This window comes from Sinocyclocheilus grahami, unplaced genomic scaffold, assembly GCF_001515645.1.
Source record: "Sinocyclocheilus grahami isolate Dianchi unplaced genomic scaffold, SAMN03320097.WGS_v1.1 scaffold509.1, whole genome shotgun sequence".
Lineage (NCBI taxonomy): Eukaryota > Metazoa > Chordata > Actinopteri > Cypriniformes > Cyprinidae > Sinocyclocheilus > Sinocyclocheilus grahami.
The window spans coordinates 802,081-816,039 of NW_015505688.1; the positions used below are offsets into that span (position 1 = coordinate 802,081).

Sequence of the window (13,959 nt, forward strand, 5' to 3'; positions counted from 1 at the left end):
GGTGATTCACTCGCGCTGTTTGTGAAATTACGTCTCACACAAGGTTTTCAAATGACTTTTTATAAGTTATTTATTGAAATAATATGAAGGTGAGTACCTCACCTTCAGCATTATAATTATTTTACCCACGCCAGACTGAGACGGTGACGCTGCATGTCGTGCCAAACCTCTCACAGCAGCATCATCAGTTTGAGATCGTTTTTTTGAGATCGGCCTTTTTAGAGACCGCCGATCAATCATCCCAATGTGATTATCGGCCGATAGTGATCGGTAGCCGATCAGTCGGAGCACCCCTACAGTTTACCATATTTGATGCACTCTATGTATATGTGAATAAAAGCCTAAATTAAATCCGTTCATCATATAAAGTGGGCTTTCTCTTAAGAAGATTGTAATTAAACCACTCCATTCATGTGGATTACATTTTGATGTCTTCATGAGCATAAGCGTCTTAAGTTTTTATAAATGGACTTTTAATGGAGGGGCCGAAATCTCAGTTGTCATTAAAAATAACTTTAATTTTGTTTTGAAGAATACAGAGAGTCTTATGGGGTTGGACCATTATGAGGTTGAGTAGATGATGAGAGAATTTTCATTTTTGGGTGGAGTATCTCTTTAAAGAGACGCAGAGCTCTCCTGTGACACCTCACTCACAGCGATTATTCAAACAGACAGAGTAGTGCTTATTAGAACTACAACAGCAGAATAACATCACTCTAAAGTACGTGACAACATGAATGTCGTCTTTATTAAAAGTTGCGATGAAATGGATGTAGCAGCTTATTTTCTGTATTGTGTCCTATATCGGCGTGTAACGAATTATTGAAAAAGAAAACCGTAGGGTGGGACTTGGTTCTATGCATCAGTTGTTGATTGGATGTTGAGTAGTGGGCGTTGCACTGAAAAGAGGAGGCAAATGAACATGAGTTTGCAGGGGTGTGTTTAAGAGAACTAAATGAATGGAGAAGTTCGGCATACATCACCAGAGAGAAGTCTGACATGTAACTGGAAGATGCGCTTGATGAAAAAATGGTCAAAAACAAACATGCATGGATAAATGGTTCACAATATCTAAAGCAAGCATTTAGATAAAAACATTCATTTTTCATTTCATGCTGATTTTAGCATACAGTCATGGTGTTTGTCATGCAAATTATCTTTACTTACAAGGATGCGCTCCAACACTTACAACGTTTAGCCTGCATTTTACATGCTGCGTGCACTCTGGTGGTGAATGAATTTACAGGCAGTGTTTTTGATGTGCTCACATGATTGAGTGCTTTTAAGCTGAAATTGATTAAAAACTTAATTGATTGTTGATTTAAAGGTGATTATCCATTCACATCGCTTAACAGAGACAGAGAGAGGCTCGAGGTCGGGCTCTTTTGTCTTTGATTATAGTGATAAAATCAATTGGTATGACTTGTTGATTGTTTTAAGATATTAATTGAGAATGCATGAAATGTTATGGAATGTTTGTTCTCTTAGTAAAATACACTTGTATCTAGAGGTCGACTAATACTGGATTTTGCCGATAGCTAGGTTGGACCACAATGGCTGATAACCGGTTAATCAACCGATAGTTTTTCAAATGGATACTAAATATGAAAACTAAAATATGGCTGAACTTTATTACACACACACACAAAGTACTGAACCTTACTTTTCAAATGGAATAAAATATATTCTTATTAAATACTAATTATACATTGGTCATTAATGTTAGTACATAGTTCATTAACCATTGTTAACAAATGCAACTTTAAAATGTAAAAATATATTTAAAAAATGTTATTTTAAAAAATTGACACTCTAACAATACTTATACAGCTTCACTAACCTTAGTTAATGTTACAAATGTAATCCTATTGTAAAGTGTTACCATTTAATATAAATCCAAACAGTCTTTGGATATTTAAGTATTATATTTAAAGGATGAATGAACATATCAGTTTTGCTTTCTCACATCACAGCTTTAAATCTGCAACTTCACTGACTAGCAAATACATTAATGTGACCAGCTGGATGTAAACTAATGCAAATAGATGGTAGCAATTGTGACATTATACATTTGGGTCAGAGTTGTGTGTGTTTTGGTCACATTGTTTTAACCGCTTGAGGTGCTGCTAATGTGCTCAGCCTTGATAGCAAACATACTGCTGATTTTTCTCTACTAATGTAGCATCAATCAATCAATTACTTTATAATAATATGAGAACATGTACAATATAGTATCCTGCATAAACACCGTTTTGTTGTCTTTTAATTCCGCATTCTGAAGTGTCCCGCTCTGTGCAGTGCACAGCTTCACGTGTCAAAACAAACCGCACGAGGAGTCAGTAATTCGCATGGATTTTTGCTGATAGTTCTAGCAATTGACTATCGGTGCAGATTAATCGGCAAAAGCGATCAATCGGTCGACCTCAACTTGTACAAGACTATTTAAGTGAACTGTAAAGAGAAAAATAAAATAAAAAAAATCATGTTGAAAACACTGTTCATGTTAACTCCACAGTAAGGTCAGCATTGGTGGATTGATATGTTTTATGCTCTAGCAGGACAGTTAGGTTAGCTCAGGTGTTGTAGAATACGTGCTAGTGTTTTATTCTAACTGGCCAAGTAGGTTATGTTTTACGTGAAGCAGTCAAACTAGTTTGTAGGTTGTTTGACAAAGGCTGTAGTTTGAAAGAAAGCATGTCAGCGTTCGGCTGTAGGACAGCGCTGCTGTAGTTTTGGGATGGTCATTCTGGTGTGATGCACAGCATTTAGCATGACTCAGGTCTGCTCACATTCACCCCTCCCCCCGCCCGCCCACACCACTGACTCACTATTGTTCCCAGTGGCCCCTGGACGACTGAATGTCTTTCACACTTAAATGCATCTACAGTACACCAGAGTCTCACCCTTAAACAGGAAGTGTTCATATGCTGTCCCACTCTTATAGCCTGGTCATACAGGTCTTAAAGGAATAGGTCACCACACCCAAAAAAAAGTGTCACACACATATGACTAAACATTACTTTTCCTTCAGTGGAACATGAGACAGTGTGAATTGCACGAATTGCCATTTGAAGAAAGAAAATCATATGGGTTTGTAACGGTGTGAGGGGTAAATTGTTTATTTTTTGGGTCAACTACTAGTTTAAGCACAGATCTATTGATGTTGGTGTAGCTTTCTATAGATGGGCTGTTGGTTGTAGTTAGCTAGTGCTGTAAGAGTGAGTCTTGAACACGAAGCTTTGTGCCGAAATGTAGTACATCTAGTTGTTTTGCCCTTCCTCGCAGTATGACTCAACATAACTCACTGTTCTTGTTCAGCACTTGGCCTGCATCTGGCCTTTCACAGCTGCTGACCTGGGTTAACCAGGGCTCAGGGCAGAAAAAAAAACTGCTGTGGGTAAAAATTGCCCCTATTGTGAATTCCAGAATGTTTTTTTTTAATTACATGATCAGATTTCTATTATTTAAATGAAATATTAAAATATATCAAAATATAAAAATTATTTTAATTGTAATAGTTCACAATTTTTTTTTTACTATGTTTTTGAATAAATGCAGTCTTGGTGAGCATAAGAGGCTTCTTTGTAAACCTTAAAGGGGACGTAACACCGTTTCTGCCAGTCTAAATGGTACAGTGCCTCCTCGCTCACCTATGGACTCCAAACATAACGTGAGTACCGATGCCATGATGGCCAATGGGAACCACAGAGCGGTTGGTGCGGAGCACAATGGGATGGGTCTAACTGATAGCGCTGCATCACATGGCACGGAGTCTGATTTTCGCCTGAAAGAAATGAAGCAGGAGCCGGTGGACGATATCTTGCCCTGCATACTGCCTGGGGGAGGTGGGAATGGAAACCACAACCTCTTCCCTGACCTCAACCTCAACGATCAGGACTGGAGTGAGATTATGGAGGAGTTCAACCGCTCCGTACCCTACGAGGAAATCCAGGAGCTCTTCAGTGACAGTTTTGGAGATCGCAAGGACCCGGAGCTCTCGTCTGCCGGTGCAGCTCAGAGCTTAATGCCGCCAGATCTGGTCAGCGTGAAGACTGAATTTTCCCCCACTATGGCTCCCTCCGCCTTTGATCAGGACTCTTGCAACGGTTCACCTCAGTTGAGACCCACCTCGTCTGGGCCTCCGCTTCACACCAACTCCCCCGCAACGGCTCCGGCCACGTCGCCGGCCCTGCCTGTGCAGCAGCATCCACAACAGCCGCCCATTCAGCCCAGCAGAACACATCCAAATCACCTGCTGCCCGTCCCACCCAAAGACCTGTCCCCCGCGCAGCAACTGCAGCAGTTAGCAGTTCGTGAGCAGCAGAGGGCGATATTACAAAGCCAGCTGCAGCACGTGGTTCAGAAGCCGCCACAGCAAAAATCGCAGCAACAGCAAGCAGCGAAATTCCACCAGCAGCCCAATCACTCGACGTCTTGGCCCCAAAATGCTCCCACCCAAAGTCAAATGGGCGGAACCTTTGGCCTTGAGAAGTCCACCAGCCCTTCTTTGTACCCGCAAGACTTCCCCAACCCCAAGACCCTGCTCATGCCTAACAAGGGTTCTCCCAAAGCAGGCGCTCCAGCCGGGTACATGCAGCCCGGTGGGCACGCCAACATGTTAAGTCACCCAGTCGCACCCACGGGGCCCCTCAGCCACCCACCCAACCCAGGTGCCCAGGTGGCCATGTTGAACTACAGTAACACTAAACCCCTGTCCCATTATGAGGCTGGAGCACCGGGTGCACCCAGGGGCCCTCCGGCCACACAGAACCAGAACAAACAGAGCCAGGCCATCCTGAACCTGATGCGACAACAGCAGATGCAGAAGCAGAGGCCGGCCAGCATGAACTTCAGACCAGTACACCACCAGCATGCTCCGGTAAGACAACCTTCTCACTGCACTCATCACATCTGTTGCTAACAAGGGGTTTTGTTCACCCTCATGCGAGTCCAAACCCATAAGACTTCATCTTCGAAACTCTGATTTTATGTATGGGTGTTTATATGTGCATCTATGATGAACTGATTTAATTTAGACTTTTATTTTACACATAAACACGCATTCATACTATGAATCACGTATGGTAAACATGGAAGCTTTTGCATGTGTTTCAAGCTACAGCAAACCTCATTGGTTCTCATGCATCATGTTTGAAACTTAATTGACCATATTTTTACCATATTACCACACTTACCATAACTTAAATTAACTTATAGTTTCACTAAAATATATTAATTTGTGTTTCAAAGATTACCCAATGTCTTACAGGTTTGGAATGACAGAAGGGTATGTAAATGACAGAATTTTCATTTTCGGATGAAGTGTTTGTTTTAAAAAAATTTTAATATACCTTTTATTTGTATAGAGCTTTAAACAAAACCGATTGTGTCAAAGCAGCTTTACGGTGTCAAACGGGAAAATAGTTAGTCAATAATGCAAAAAGACGATAACAGAGTCATTTTTCCAGATAAAGTCACTTCATTGATGATTGATCATCAGCTCTCTCCCAATAGTGTCAACATTCCAAATTAAAATTTGATAAAACAATCGTTCCAAAAAAAAAAAGTTTATACTGACTTTAACAACTTCACAATGTATTTAGATATCAAATCATATAAAATAAAAACGTCATAATCATTCGTTTTTAGAAAGTACTTAAAACAAAACGAATCTGTATTTGTAACTACATGTTGTCTTAAGAATCAATATGTCACTGTCTTGAGAGCCTTAAAAGGATAGTTCATTCAAAAATGAAAATTGTCAACGTTTACTCACCCTCAATTTGTTCCAAACCTGTATGAATTTCGTTCTCCTGCTAAACACAAAATAAGGTATTTTAAATAATATGGGAAACCAAACAGTTTCTGGTCCCAATTGAGTTCCATAGTATTTTTTTTTTCTTTTCATACTATGTAATTCCAAAAGAGTACAAAGACTTTTTCTCTGCTGAATTTGAGTGATAAATCGCACAAGACACTGAAAGATGAAATGTTCTAGTGCACTTGTGTCGTGCTGTTAGATGAAGTATATGTGGCACTCTGACTGTGGTAGAGAAGGGAATGAATATTAGGAGTGACTGGTTTTGGCATTTTAGGTTTCAAAATACAGTGGCCTCAAAGCATTTGGACACACAAAAATGTCTTGAATGTCATTGCATTGCATTACATAAAATATTAAAACGAGATCTTTCTGCATCACCGCAGTGGAAATGAGGTGCTCAAATTAGACCAAAGGGAAGAGATTATCAACGGGAAGAAATTATCAATGATATTATCAGATTCCGGAAACGGCTTCTGGAAAGAAAATGTTCACTTTCATTTTCATTTGCACAATGTACAGTATATCTGACTGAAATGGTTTCTTGAATAAAAAAAAAATGTAGGGCGGGACATGATTTTGTCATCGGGCGTTGATTGGATCATTGCTGTTTGCTGATTGTTGTGATCTTTTCAGTGACCGGTTACTTGAGGGATTATTGTTCAGCCCTTGTGCCAGTGAATACTTCAACAGGGAGGAGATGTTGTTGCAAGGTGGAAGGGGTCTTTTATTATATGTATATTATTTTGATTAAAAAAAATTAAGGCCACGTGAATTAAAAAAAAGTCTATGGATAAATCATTTATAATAAACACTGCGATAAAATAAGAATAGTCAATTTTGACTAATGGTGACCAACAGTCATGACTAAATCATAACAACATTCCCAGTCGGCATCAAAATAATATAATACATAATATAAAAACACATCCAGCTCGAGGGTTTTTTTTATCCCGTCGGCCCGTTTATGTGTGCCTGGCAGTGGGCCTCATGCACCCCGGGGTTGAACAGTGTGTCTGGGTCAGGCAGCTGGTTGCTAAGGAGCAGAGAGCAGACAGCCATTCACACTACACACATTGCGGTGGGGGCTGGGATGGGCTGCCAGAGACGGGTCAACAGAGAAAAGGACCGGAGGAGGAGGAGGAGGAGGAGGAGGAGGAGGAGTGACAAAGCCGTCTTTCATGCGTGCTGCCTGCCCACCCGACCGCCCCTGGCTTTCGTCCTGCGTGGAGTATTTTCAGATTAGCCCCCGCACTTTAATCATTCTTTCTGTTTAAATATAGCTGTTTATCCCATTTGGCTTTTACTATTTTGCGAGATGTCAACTTTTTTTTTTTTTTTTTTTTTCACGGTTTTTCGAATTGCTTTTTTTTTTTTTTTTTTCCCTTTTGGTTTTTTTTTTTTTGGGGGTGTTAAATTTTTTTTTTTTTTTTTTGCACGGTTTATCGAATTGCTATTGTTAACTGTCTTTTGTAAAATCTCTGTCCGCTTCTCACTTTTCAGATAACGCTGTTTCGTGTCGTCATTGACCTCGAAATACCTCCGCACTGAGTGTGTGAGAGAGAGCATACAAGAGTGTGCCGGGTGTTTGCTGTGAAAGGGTGGCAGCCAGCGCTGGCATCTCCGATATATTTTTAAACTATCTTCACCACTGTCTGTAGTCCAGAGGTGCTGAGGAAGCTTTTTGCCTCAAGATCAGGTCAGATCAGAGAGGAGATGATGCTTGAATTTAAATGGTAGTTACAAAGCAGTGAGATTTGAAGCATTCAGCTGGTGTGGATTGCATTAATTATACTGTAGGATGGGGAGTCACACAAAACCTGCCAAGAATGTGTCCTAGTTATACTTAACCACAAAATCAGAAGGAAGAAATAAGACATTATACTTGGAGAAAATAAAGCCTAATTTTAGGTGTTAAGGACCATTAATAATTGCTACCCAAATTCTGATTGTTTCTGTAATGCAGTGTCATATTAACGATTATATCAAGGACATTTTTCTTTATATACATATGTAAGAAATATATAAATCAAAGCTGAATTTATCAAAATCATGTGACACTGAAGACCGTAGTAATGGCTGATTACATTTAGGATTTTCTGAAGGTCATTTTTTTCATTTTTGTTATGAAACCCCCCTGTTGGTCCTGGTCCTCTCATTCTCCACAAACTGTAACAAAAAAAAGATTTTACTGTCTAATCGGATCATTCGTTCGTTCATTTATTTATTATTTAAGGGGTTATGAACTGCATTATATAATTATTTGATAATGTTTCGCGAGGTGCACCTATAATGTAAATATGATTTTTACATCAAAATTGTCATAATTTAGAAATAAAAAGGCCCTTTTATACTCTGTTGGAAGGAGCGTGACTGCTGTGAGACTTCAGAGCGTTCAAATCAATGTAATGCCCACTGCTATAATTGGCTACAATCTTTTCATATGAAATTTCATAAGTATTACATGTGAAGCTCTGAACACGGATACTTACATGTTATGTCATTACTGTCAGATCCATATTTTGCAGTAAAAGTCTGTTTGCAGAGCCTGCACAGAAACTGTGACTGATTTACCAAAGAATCCACAGTGAAATGTACTGAACAAACAAATAATGCTCTACTGGGACATCCACATAGTTAAATAAATAATCACTTTCCTAGCATCCGTATCCTTTAGAAGGTAATGTTATTTTTAGTCTGGCAGTGATCCTGTGTTGCTGATCACTCCTCCTCATCTCACTAACGCACCAGTGGGTGGGGCCAAAGATGTAGAAGTAGGCATTGATCTGATTTTGCAGAGGTGGGCTTTCACTGCACTATGGCGTCATAATGTGAGAAAATCTGAAATGAGTCATTTTCTGATCTTGGTTTCAGTAAAAGCTGTTTTTGGACTAACAAGGAAGTTTTGAGATCTGAAACTTACAGGAAGTTTTCATAGTACAATACATGTCAAAACGTCAAGGAAAATTTGATTACAAATTACAGAAGGTTTAATGGGGTCATGAATTTAGAAGTGTTTAAGTCATCTCGCTAGCCTGAAAATTATTATTATTTTTTTTTTTACACAAAACCCAAGGCTATTAATATCAGAGCTGTACTCACTTTGGTCTTCGGTCAGACTTTGTATTTTCGGAACCAAATGGATCTGTGAAGACCTAGAAATGGGATGTAGTCACTTGCTCCCCTGGTCACCTCCAAATATAGTTAAGGTGATTTAAGTGTTTTGGACCTGTATTTTTCTCTAAACAAGACCTCCTAAACAAGTTTTTCTTCTCACAAATAAAGTTGCGCATGACAAGAGCTGCCTTTCTCTGCAGGTCAACACAAGTACCTTTGAAGTGCCATGTGGCAACTCCTCATCTGCTAACCTTGAAGATAATATTGGCCACAGGGAGTGTTTCTCTACTATAATGTTTGAATATAACTTCCCACAGCACAGATTGAAGATTATGACTGCAATAAGGCATTTAGTAAGGCATATAAATGAAAGTGGAAATGTAATGAATTGCTATACAGTTGGTTACAAATGAAAGAAGAAACTGCAAGCGGATGTTAAAATGAAGTAAAGATGTGTGGTCCTCTCATTCTCCACAGCTTGTAAGAGAAAAGAGCTTTTCCTGTCAAATCTGAAATATTTTGTCTTCTGTAATTGCTAGTGTTTAATAAGAGTCATTTCTGACTCTGTCTCTGCAGGATTCGGGGTCCTATCCCTCCACAGCTCATGTTCCTGGCCAGGGCAACAGCATGACACCACAGCAGAGCAGCAACAGCATCCCGGCTAACCATGGTAGTGCGGCCTACATGAAGCAGCAGCAGATGCAGTTGATGAGTCAGCAGAAGCAGTTCCTCCAGAGGCAGATGATGGCCGAGCAGGTACCATTTCCAGTGTTCTTATTTTTGCTTCTATAGACCAATTTCAGTGTTTGCAAACAGTGATGACATTTATTTGTGGGCGGAGCCTATCTGGTGGCAGAAAACAGTTTTAATGTAGCAGTCTATTCAAGTCATGGAATAAAAGAACAATAAATGTAATTGAGTTTATATTTCAAAATTCTGACTTTTTTCTTGCAATTCCAAGATTATATCTCACAATTCTGGTTAGAAAAAAATCTACTCGTTATCCTTTCTTTTCAGTTTATAATCCCACACTTCTGGCTTTTTCCCTCAGAATTGACAAACTCGCAATTGTTGAGTTGAATCAAGTTAAAAAGTCCAAACTAGGAGATATAAACTTGCATTTGCACGAAAAAAAAGTCAGAATTGTGATTTAAAATAGAAAAATGTTATCAGTTTAAATAGTATTTCATGCATGCATTTCAACTGTAGGGCTAATACAATATGTCCCCTCTATGAATATTACATAGACCTATTGTTTAAATCAAATTTATACTTTAAAAGTAGGGTAATCATAGCAGGTTTCATCCATAGTTTGTCCATTTAAATGTGTGCGTTTAGCTTCAAATGGCTTCTTTGACGACCGTGTTATATAAAAATGATTTGCATTCTGATTCTGACATCCAAAGGCACAATACATTTTTTCTCTTATTCCATGGATTTTACCCATTTCCCTCTACTTGTTCCCAGTGTTTTTCTGCCACCACAATGCACGCGCAGCTGCAAGTGACGTAACTGTGACTTCAAATTGGTCTGTACAATGCTAGCGATAGTAACATGATTAAAGACCGCAATGTTCAATAAATACATTTATTAATAATTATCATCATCAACATAATGAACAATTCTTTCTCCAAATAATATAGTTTGTTAAACTGTGGGTGATATTGTGGTTGCAAATATAGAATTCATTGGTGATTTTAAATTAGCCACTTTTGAAGTAGCTGTAAAATATAAACCAAATTTAGAGTCAAAAGTGTGTGTGTGTGTGTGTGTGTGTGTGTGTGTGCGTGACTGCAAAAATGCTTGCTAAAGTTTCATCCATCAGTTCTCAGAGTTATCCTGAGGTCCACCTCCAGAGGGCAGCAGCCTCACAACAATAATAATTTTTTTTGCCACAGTGTTGTTCCCCTTCACAGTATTTGAAGCGATAACTGAAGTGTGTTTGTCCCAGGAGAAGCAGCGGCAGCAGCAGGAACAGCAGCTGCAGAGGCATGCAGCAGCTGGCCCGTATGCCCAACAGCATGCCCAACGCCATGACTAATAACATGGGCTCTGCTATGCCCACCTCCATGCCAACCAGTATCCAGGGTGCCTTGCCTGCACAGGCCCAGTCATGGCGGCAGCAGCAGCAGCAGCATCCAGGTCTCCAACCCGGCTCTGCTAACGGAGGCATGCCAGCAGGTTTCCCCAACTCTGGCTTCCACATGCAGCCAAGATTGTCCAAACTTTCCAACAACACCCCATTTCCCCAGGGTGGCATGGGGAACAGTGCAGCTGGTAGGACCCTGACAGTAATGAATCCTGGACAGATGTTGCCTAACATGAACCAGCAACGGACCAATAACCCAGGCATGTCCCAACAGCTGCCCCCTCCTGGCCAGCAGATGGTCCAGCAGGCGCAAGCGCCGCCTCAAACTCAGCAGGTTCTGTCTGACTTGGGGCCCTTCAGTCAGCCACAGGCTGGACCTAACCGCACCGCAGGACTTCAGTGCAGTCAGGCCTATCAGATCAACAGGACAGCCAATCAGCAGCTCCAGTTTAGCTATAACGCCCAATCGGGAGGCAGCTTGTCCGGGTTTCCTGCCGAGACGGACCTAGTGGACTCTCTGTTGAAAAATCCATCGACACAAGAGTGGATGGATGATCTAGACGAGCTGTTGGCCAGTCACCAGTGAGTGATGGCCATGGGCCAATAACAGCCAATGCTGGTGCCTTTGGTAGAGGAGAAAACATAAACGTCCACTTTCGGATGTTTTCGGAGATGGTGAAACTGCTCATATCACACTCAGATCTGCTGTGTTCTCTATTGAGTATGTATATGGTGTATATAAAAGAGGTCAAGTAGAGCACAGAGCCCGTGTCACTGAAGTATTCTCTGGACTGGAAATTTCAAAGAGGGAACTGCTCTACTACTGACCCTGTGGCTCAGTAAAACCACTGAATTTTCTTATGAGTGTGAGCTCAAACACTAGTTGAGCCATTCACACAGTTGTGTTGCCTACGTGTTCGCTGTAGGCATGAGGAGGGTCTGTTCAATGTCAGGAGTGTCTTGAGTCTCTTGACACACTTCCACAGGCCTTAAATTTGCACTCTTGAAGATGCACAATATGTGATTTACAGTAAAACGGTCTAAAGCAGTAGTTAACCCAAAAATGAGCATATTTGAATCATTTACTAACCATGTCGGTCCAAACCCATGTGACTTTGCTTCATGAGGGATGTCCAGTCCAGCTCCTGGAGGGTCACCTTCCAGCACAGTTTAGCCCCAACCCAAATTCGACACCTGAACCAGCTAATCAATTCTACAGGATCACTAGGCAATAGAGATGGTCTTTTTATGGGGAGATGCCATTTGACACTCGCATCATATACTTGACGTCACTGAATTGCTGTCAGAGATGTACGAAGGTCAATAACAGTTTGTGGATACCATAGAAATTGAGAAGTGCTGTAAACTGAGTGTTCCCCGATGCAAAACATTTTCACTGTAAACTCCAAAAATTATTACAAATTCCAAAATGGCTGTTTAATGGCAAACATGTTGATTCATATAGTAATAAGCTGCTCATCACAAAAGCAGTTCATTCAGAGTACTGAAGCCTCTTCTCCACAGACATCCATTGCTAGAAGCTTTTAATTGATTTTTGTACTAGCAATGTCATTGCACATAAATATGCATCTCTCGGGAGAATTCTGGCTTGGTTGCCAATATTTGTTTTTCCCCCAAATGATGCATTAGATGCTTTTGATAACATTGATAACTCATTTTCTTAGCTAAGGCTCATTTTATTGCTAACAAGCATTTTAAATACAATTAAACCGTTTCACTTTTTGAATAATTTGACCAAAACTCGACTGGAAGTGATGCACAATAAAACTATTATTCTCCCAAGTGATATGTACTGTGATGTCATTTTTAGTATGTTTTCTTCATACATCACGTCTCATATTTAATCTCATGTTTTTCACTGACAGTGTTGCCCCATTGGTAAACAAGTACATTAACTTTAGAAATGCCTTTGTTGGGGTAAAAATCAGTGGTGGAAATGACAACCAGAGACACTTCTGTTTTCTTTTATAATGCTATATTTTCTGTTATCTGGTAATGTGTAAATGCATGCATTTCTGATCTATACACATTTATGAAATTCAAATACTAGAATGATGTTTGACAGACTTTGCATTTTTTTAAAAATCAATTCAAAAACATTCAATCTGTGTATAGTGTTTAGTATTTTTGGCCATAAGGAGGCGCTAGAACTTTGTACATCAGTGTCAGTAAGAATGAATGCACTGGAGGCTTCGCTATTTTGAGGTGATAGGCACAGCTGTACTGGACATCACTAGTATACCAACAACAACTATGATATAAGCCTCAGTTGAGTCATTTTTTTGTATAATAGCACTCCAGCGTCACAAAAACGGCACCATACCCCCAAAAGCAGTGGGGTGAAATGTCGGGCTTGAATCTGACTTCAATCTTTCATGCCAACAGTGATCAAAATTACATATTATGCAAATATGGTTTGATTATTCTAGCATAAACTGTTTGCTAACATTTAAATGTGAATGAAATCTTGTATTCACATCATGGTGGCATATCTGTCAAAGAGCAAAAAACATTTCAAATGAAATTCTTCATGAAGAATGATCATGATCAGTCACCCAAATAAATGTAGATTCCTTGGTCGTGCCCTTAAAAGAATTATTGTTATATTCCCTAATACAAATTCTTCCGCAGTACTCCCAGTCCAGTTTCCATTGGAACCCAATGGCAAAGTTAGCAACTGCATGTGCTGCGAAAAAAATAGGTCTGTATTCAAAAGTTTCACCCCGTGGGGATGTTGCCGTGTTCAGAAAGCTCGAGATGGAGGGTGATGTGAACGTGTCTGTTTTTAAGAGTAACTGAAGGAAATAAAGGCTTTCATGTGACCACTGCAATGCACAGCTGTGTGATTTTGCCACTGTCTGAAGCAGCTAAATGAAACCATAGCATCATGCTTTAAACTCTTCATACAAAGTGT

General features: G+C 40.0%; 2 protein-coding genes across 3 annotated transcripts; both read left to right on the plus strand.

Annotated features, from left to right (window-relative positions):
* Positions 1-3,626: 3,626 nt before the first annotated feature.
* Positions 3,627-10,976, plus strand: LOC107554670 (mastermind-like protein 1). Its single transcript, XM_016237255.1, has 3 exons — positions 3,627-4,879; positions 9,512-9,691; positions 10,887-10,976. The coding sequence occupies exons 1-3, from the start codon at positions 3,653-3,655 to the stop codon at positions 10,974-10,976; spliced, it is 1,497 nt and encodes a 498-aa protein (XP_016092741.1). The 5' UTR covers positions 3,627-3,652.
* On the plus strand, positions 10,976-11,623 carry LOC107554671 (mastermind-like protein 1). 2 transcript variants are annotated; one of them, XM_016237256.1, is made up of 2 exons: positions 10,976-11,271; positions 11,302-11,623. In XM_016237256.1, exons 1-2 carry the CDS (start codon positions 10,981-10,983, stop codon positions 11,608-11,610), a joined length of 600 nt encoding a protein of 199 aa, XP_016092742.1. In that variant the 5' UTR covers positions 10,976-10,980; the 3' UTR covers positions 11,611-11,623. The 2 variants fall into 2 exon arrangements, with proteins under 2 accessions (XP_016092742.1, XP_016092743.1); XM_016237257.1 differs by having other exon boundaries at positions 10,976-11,265; positions 11,296-11,623.
* The last annotated feature ends 2,336 nt before the right edge of the window (positions 11,624-13,959 follow it).

Excerpts from the sequence above, each read along its gene's own strand:
- LOC107554670 (XM_016237255.1), top strand. The coding sequence starts at position 3,653 with ATGGACTCCAAACATAACGTGAGTACCGATGCCATGATGGCCAATGGG. Across the intron at positions 4,880-9,511 it reads TACACCACCAGCATGCTCCG|GATTCGGGGTCCTATCCCTC; the intron begins GTAAGACAACCT and ends CTGTCTCTGCAG. Across the intron at positions 9,692-10,886 it reads GGCAGATGATGGCCGAGCAG|GAGAAGCAGCGGCAGCAGCA; the intron begins GTACCATTTCCA and ends TGTTTGTCCCAG.
- LOC107554671 (XM_016237256.1), top strand. The coding sequence starts at position 10,981 with ATGGGCTCTGCTATGCCCACCTCCATGCCAACCAGTATCCAGGGTGCC. Across the intron at positions 11,272-11,301 it reads CTAACATGAACCAGCAACGG|CCCCCTCCTGGCCAGCAGAT; the intron begins ACCAATAACCCA and ends TCCCAACAGCTG.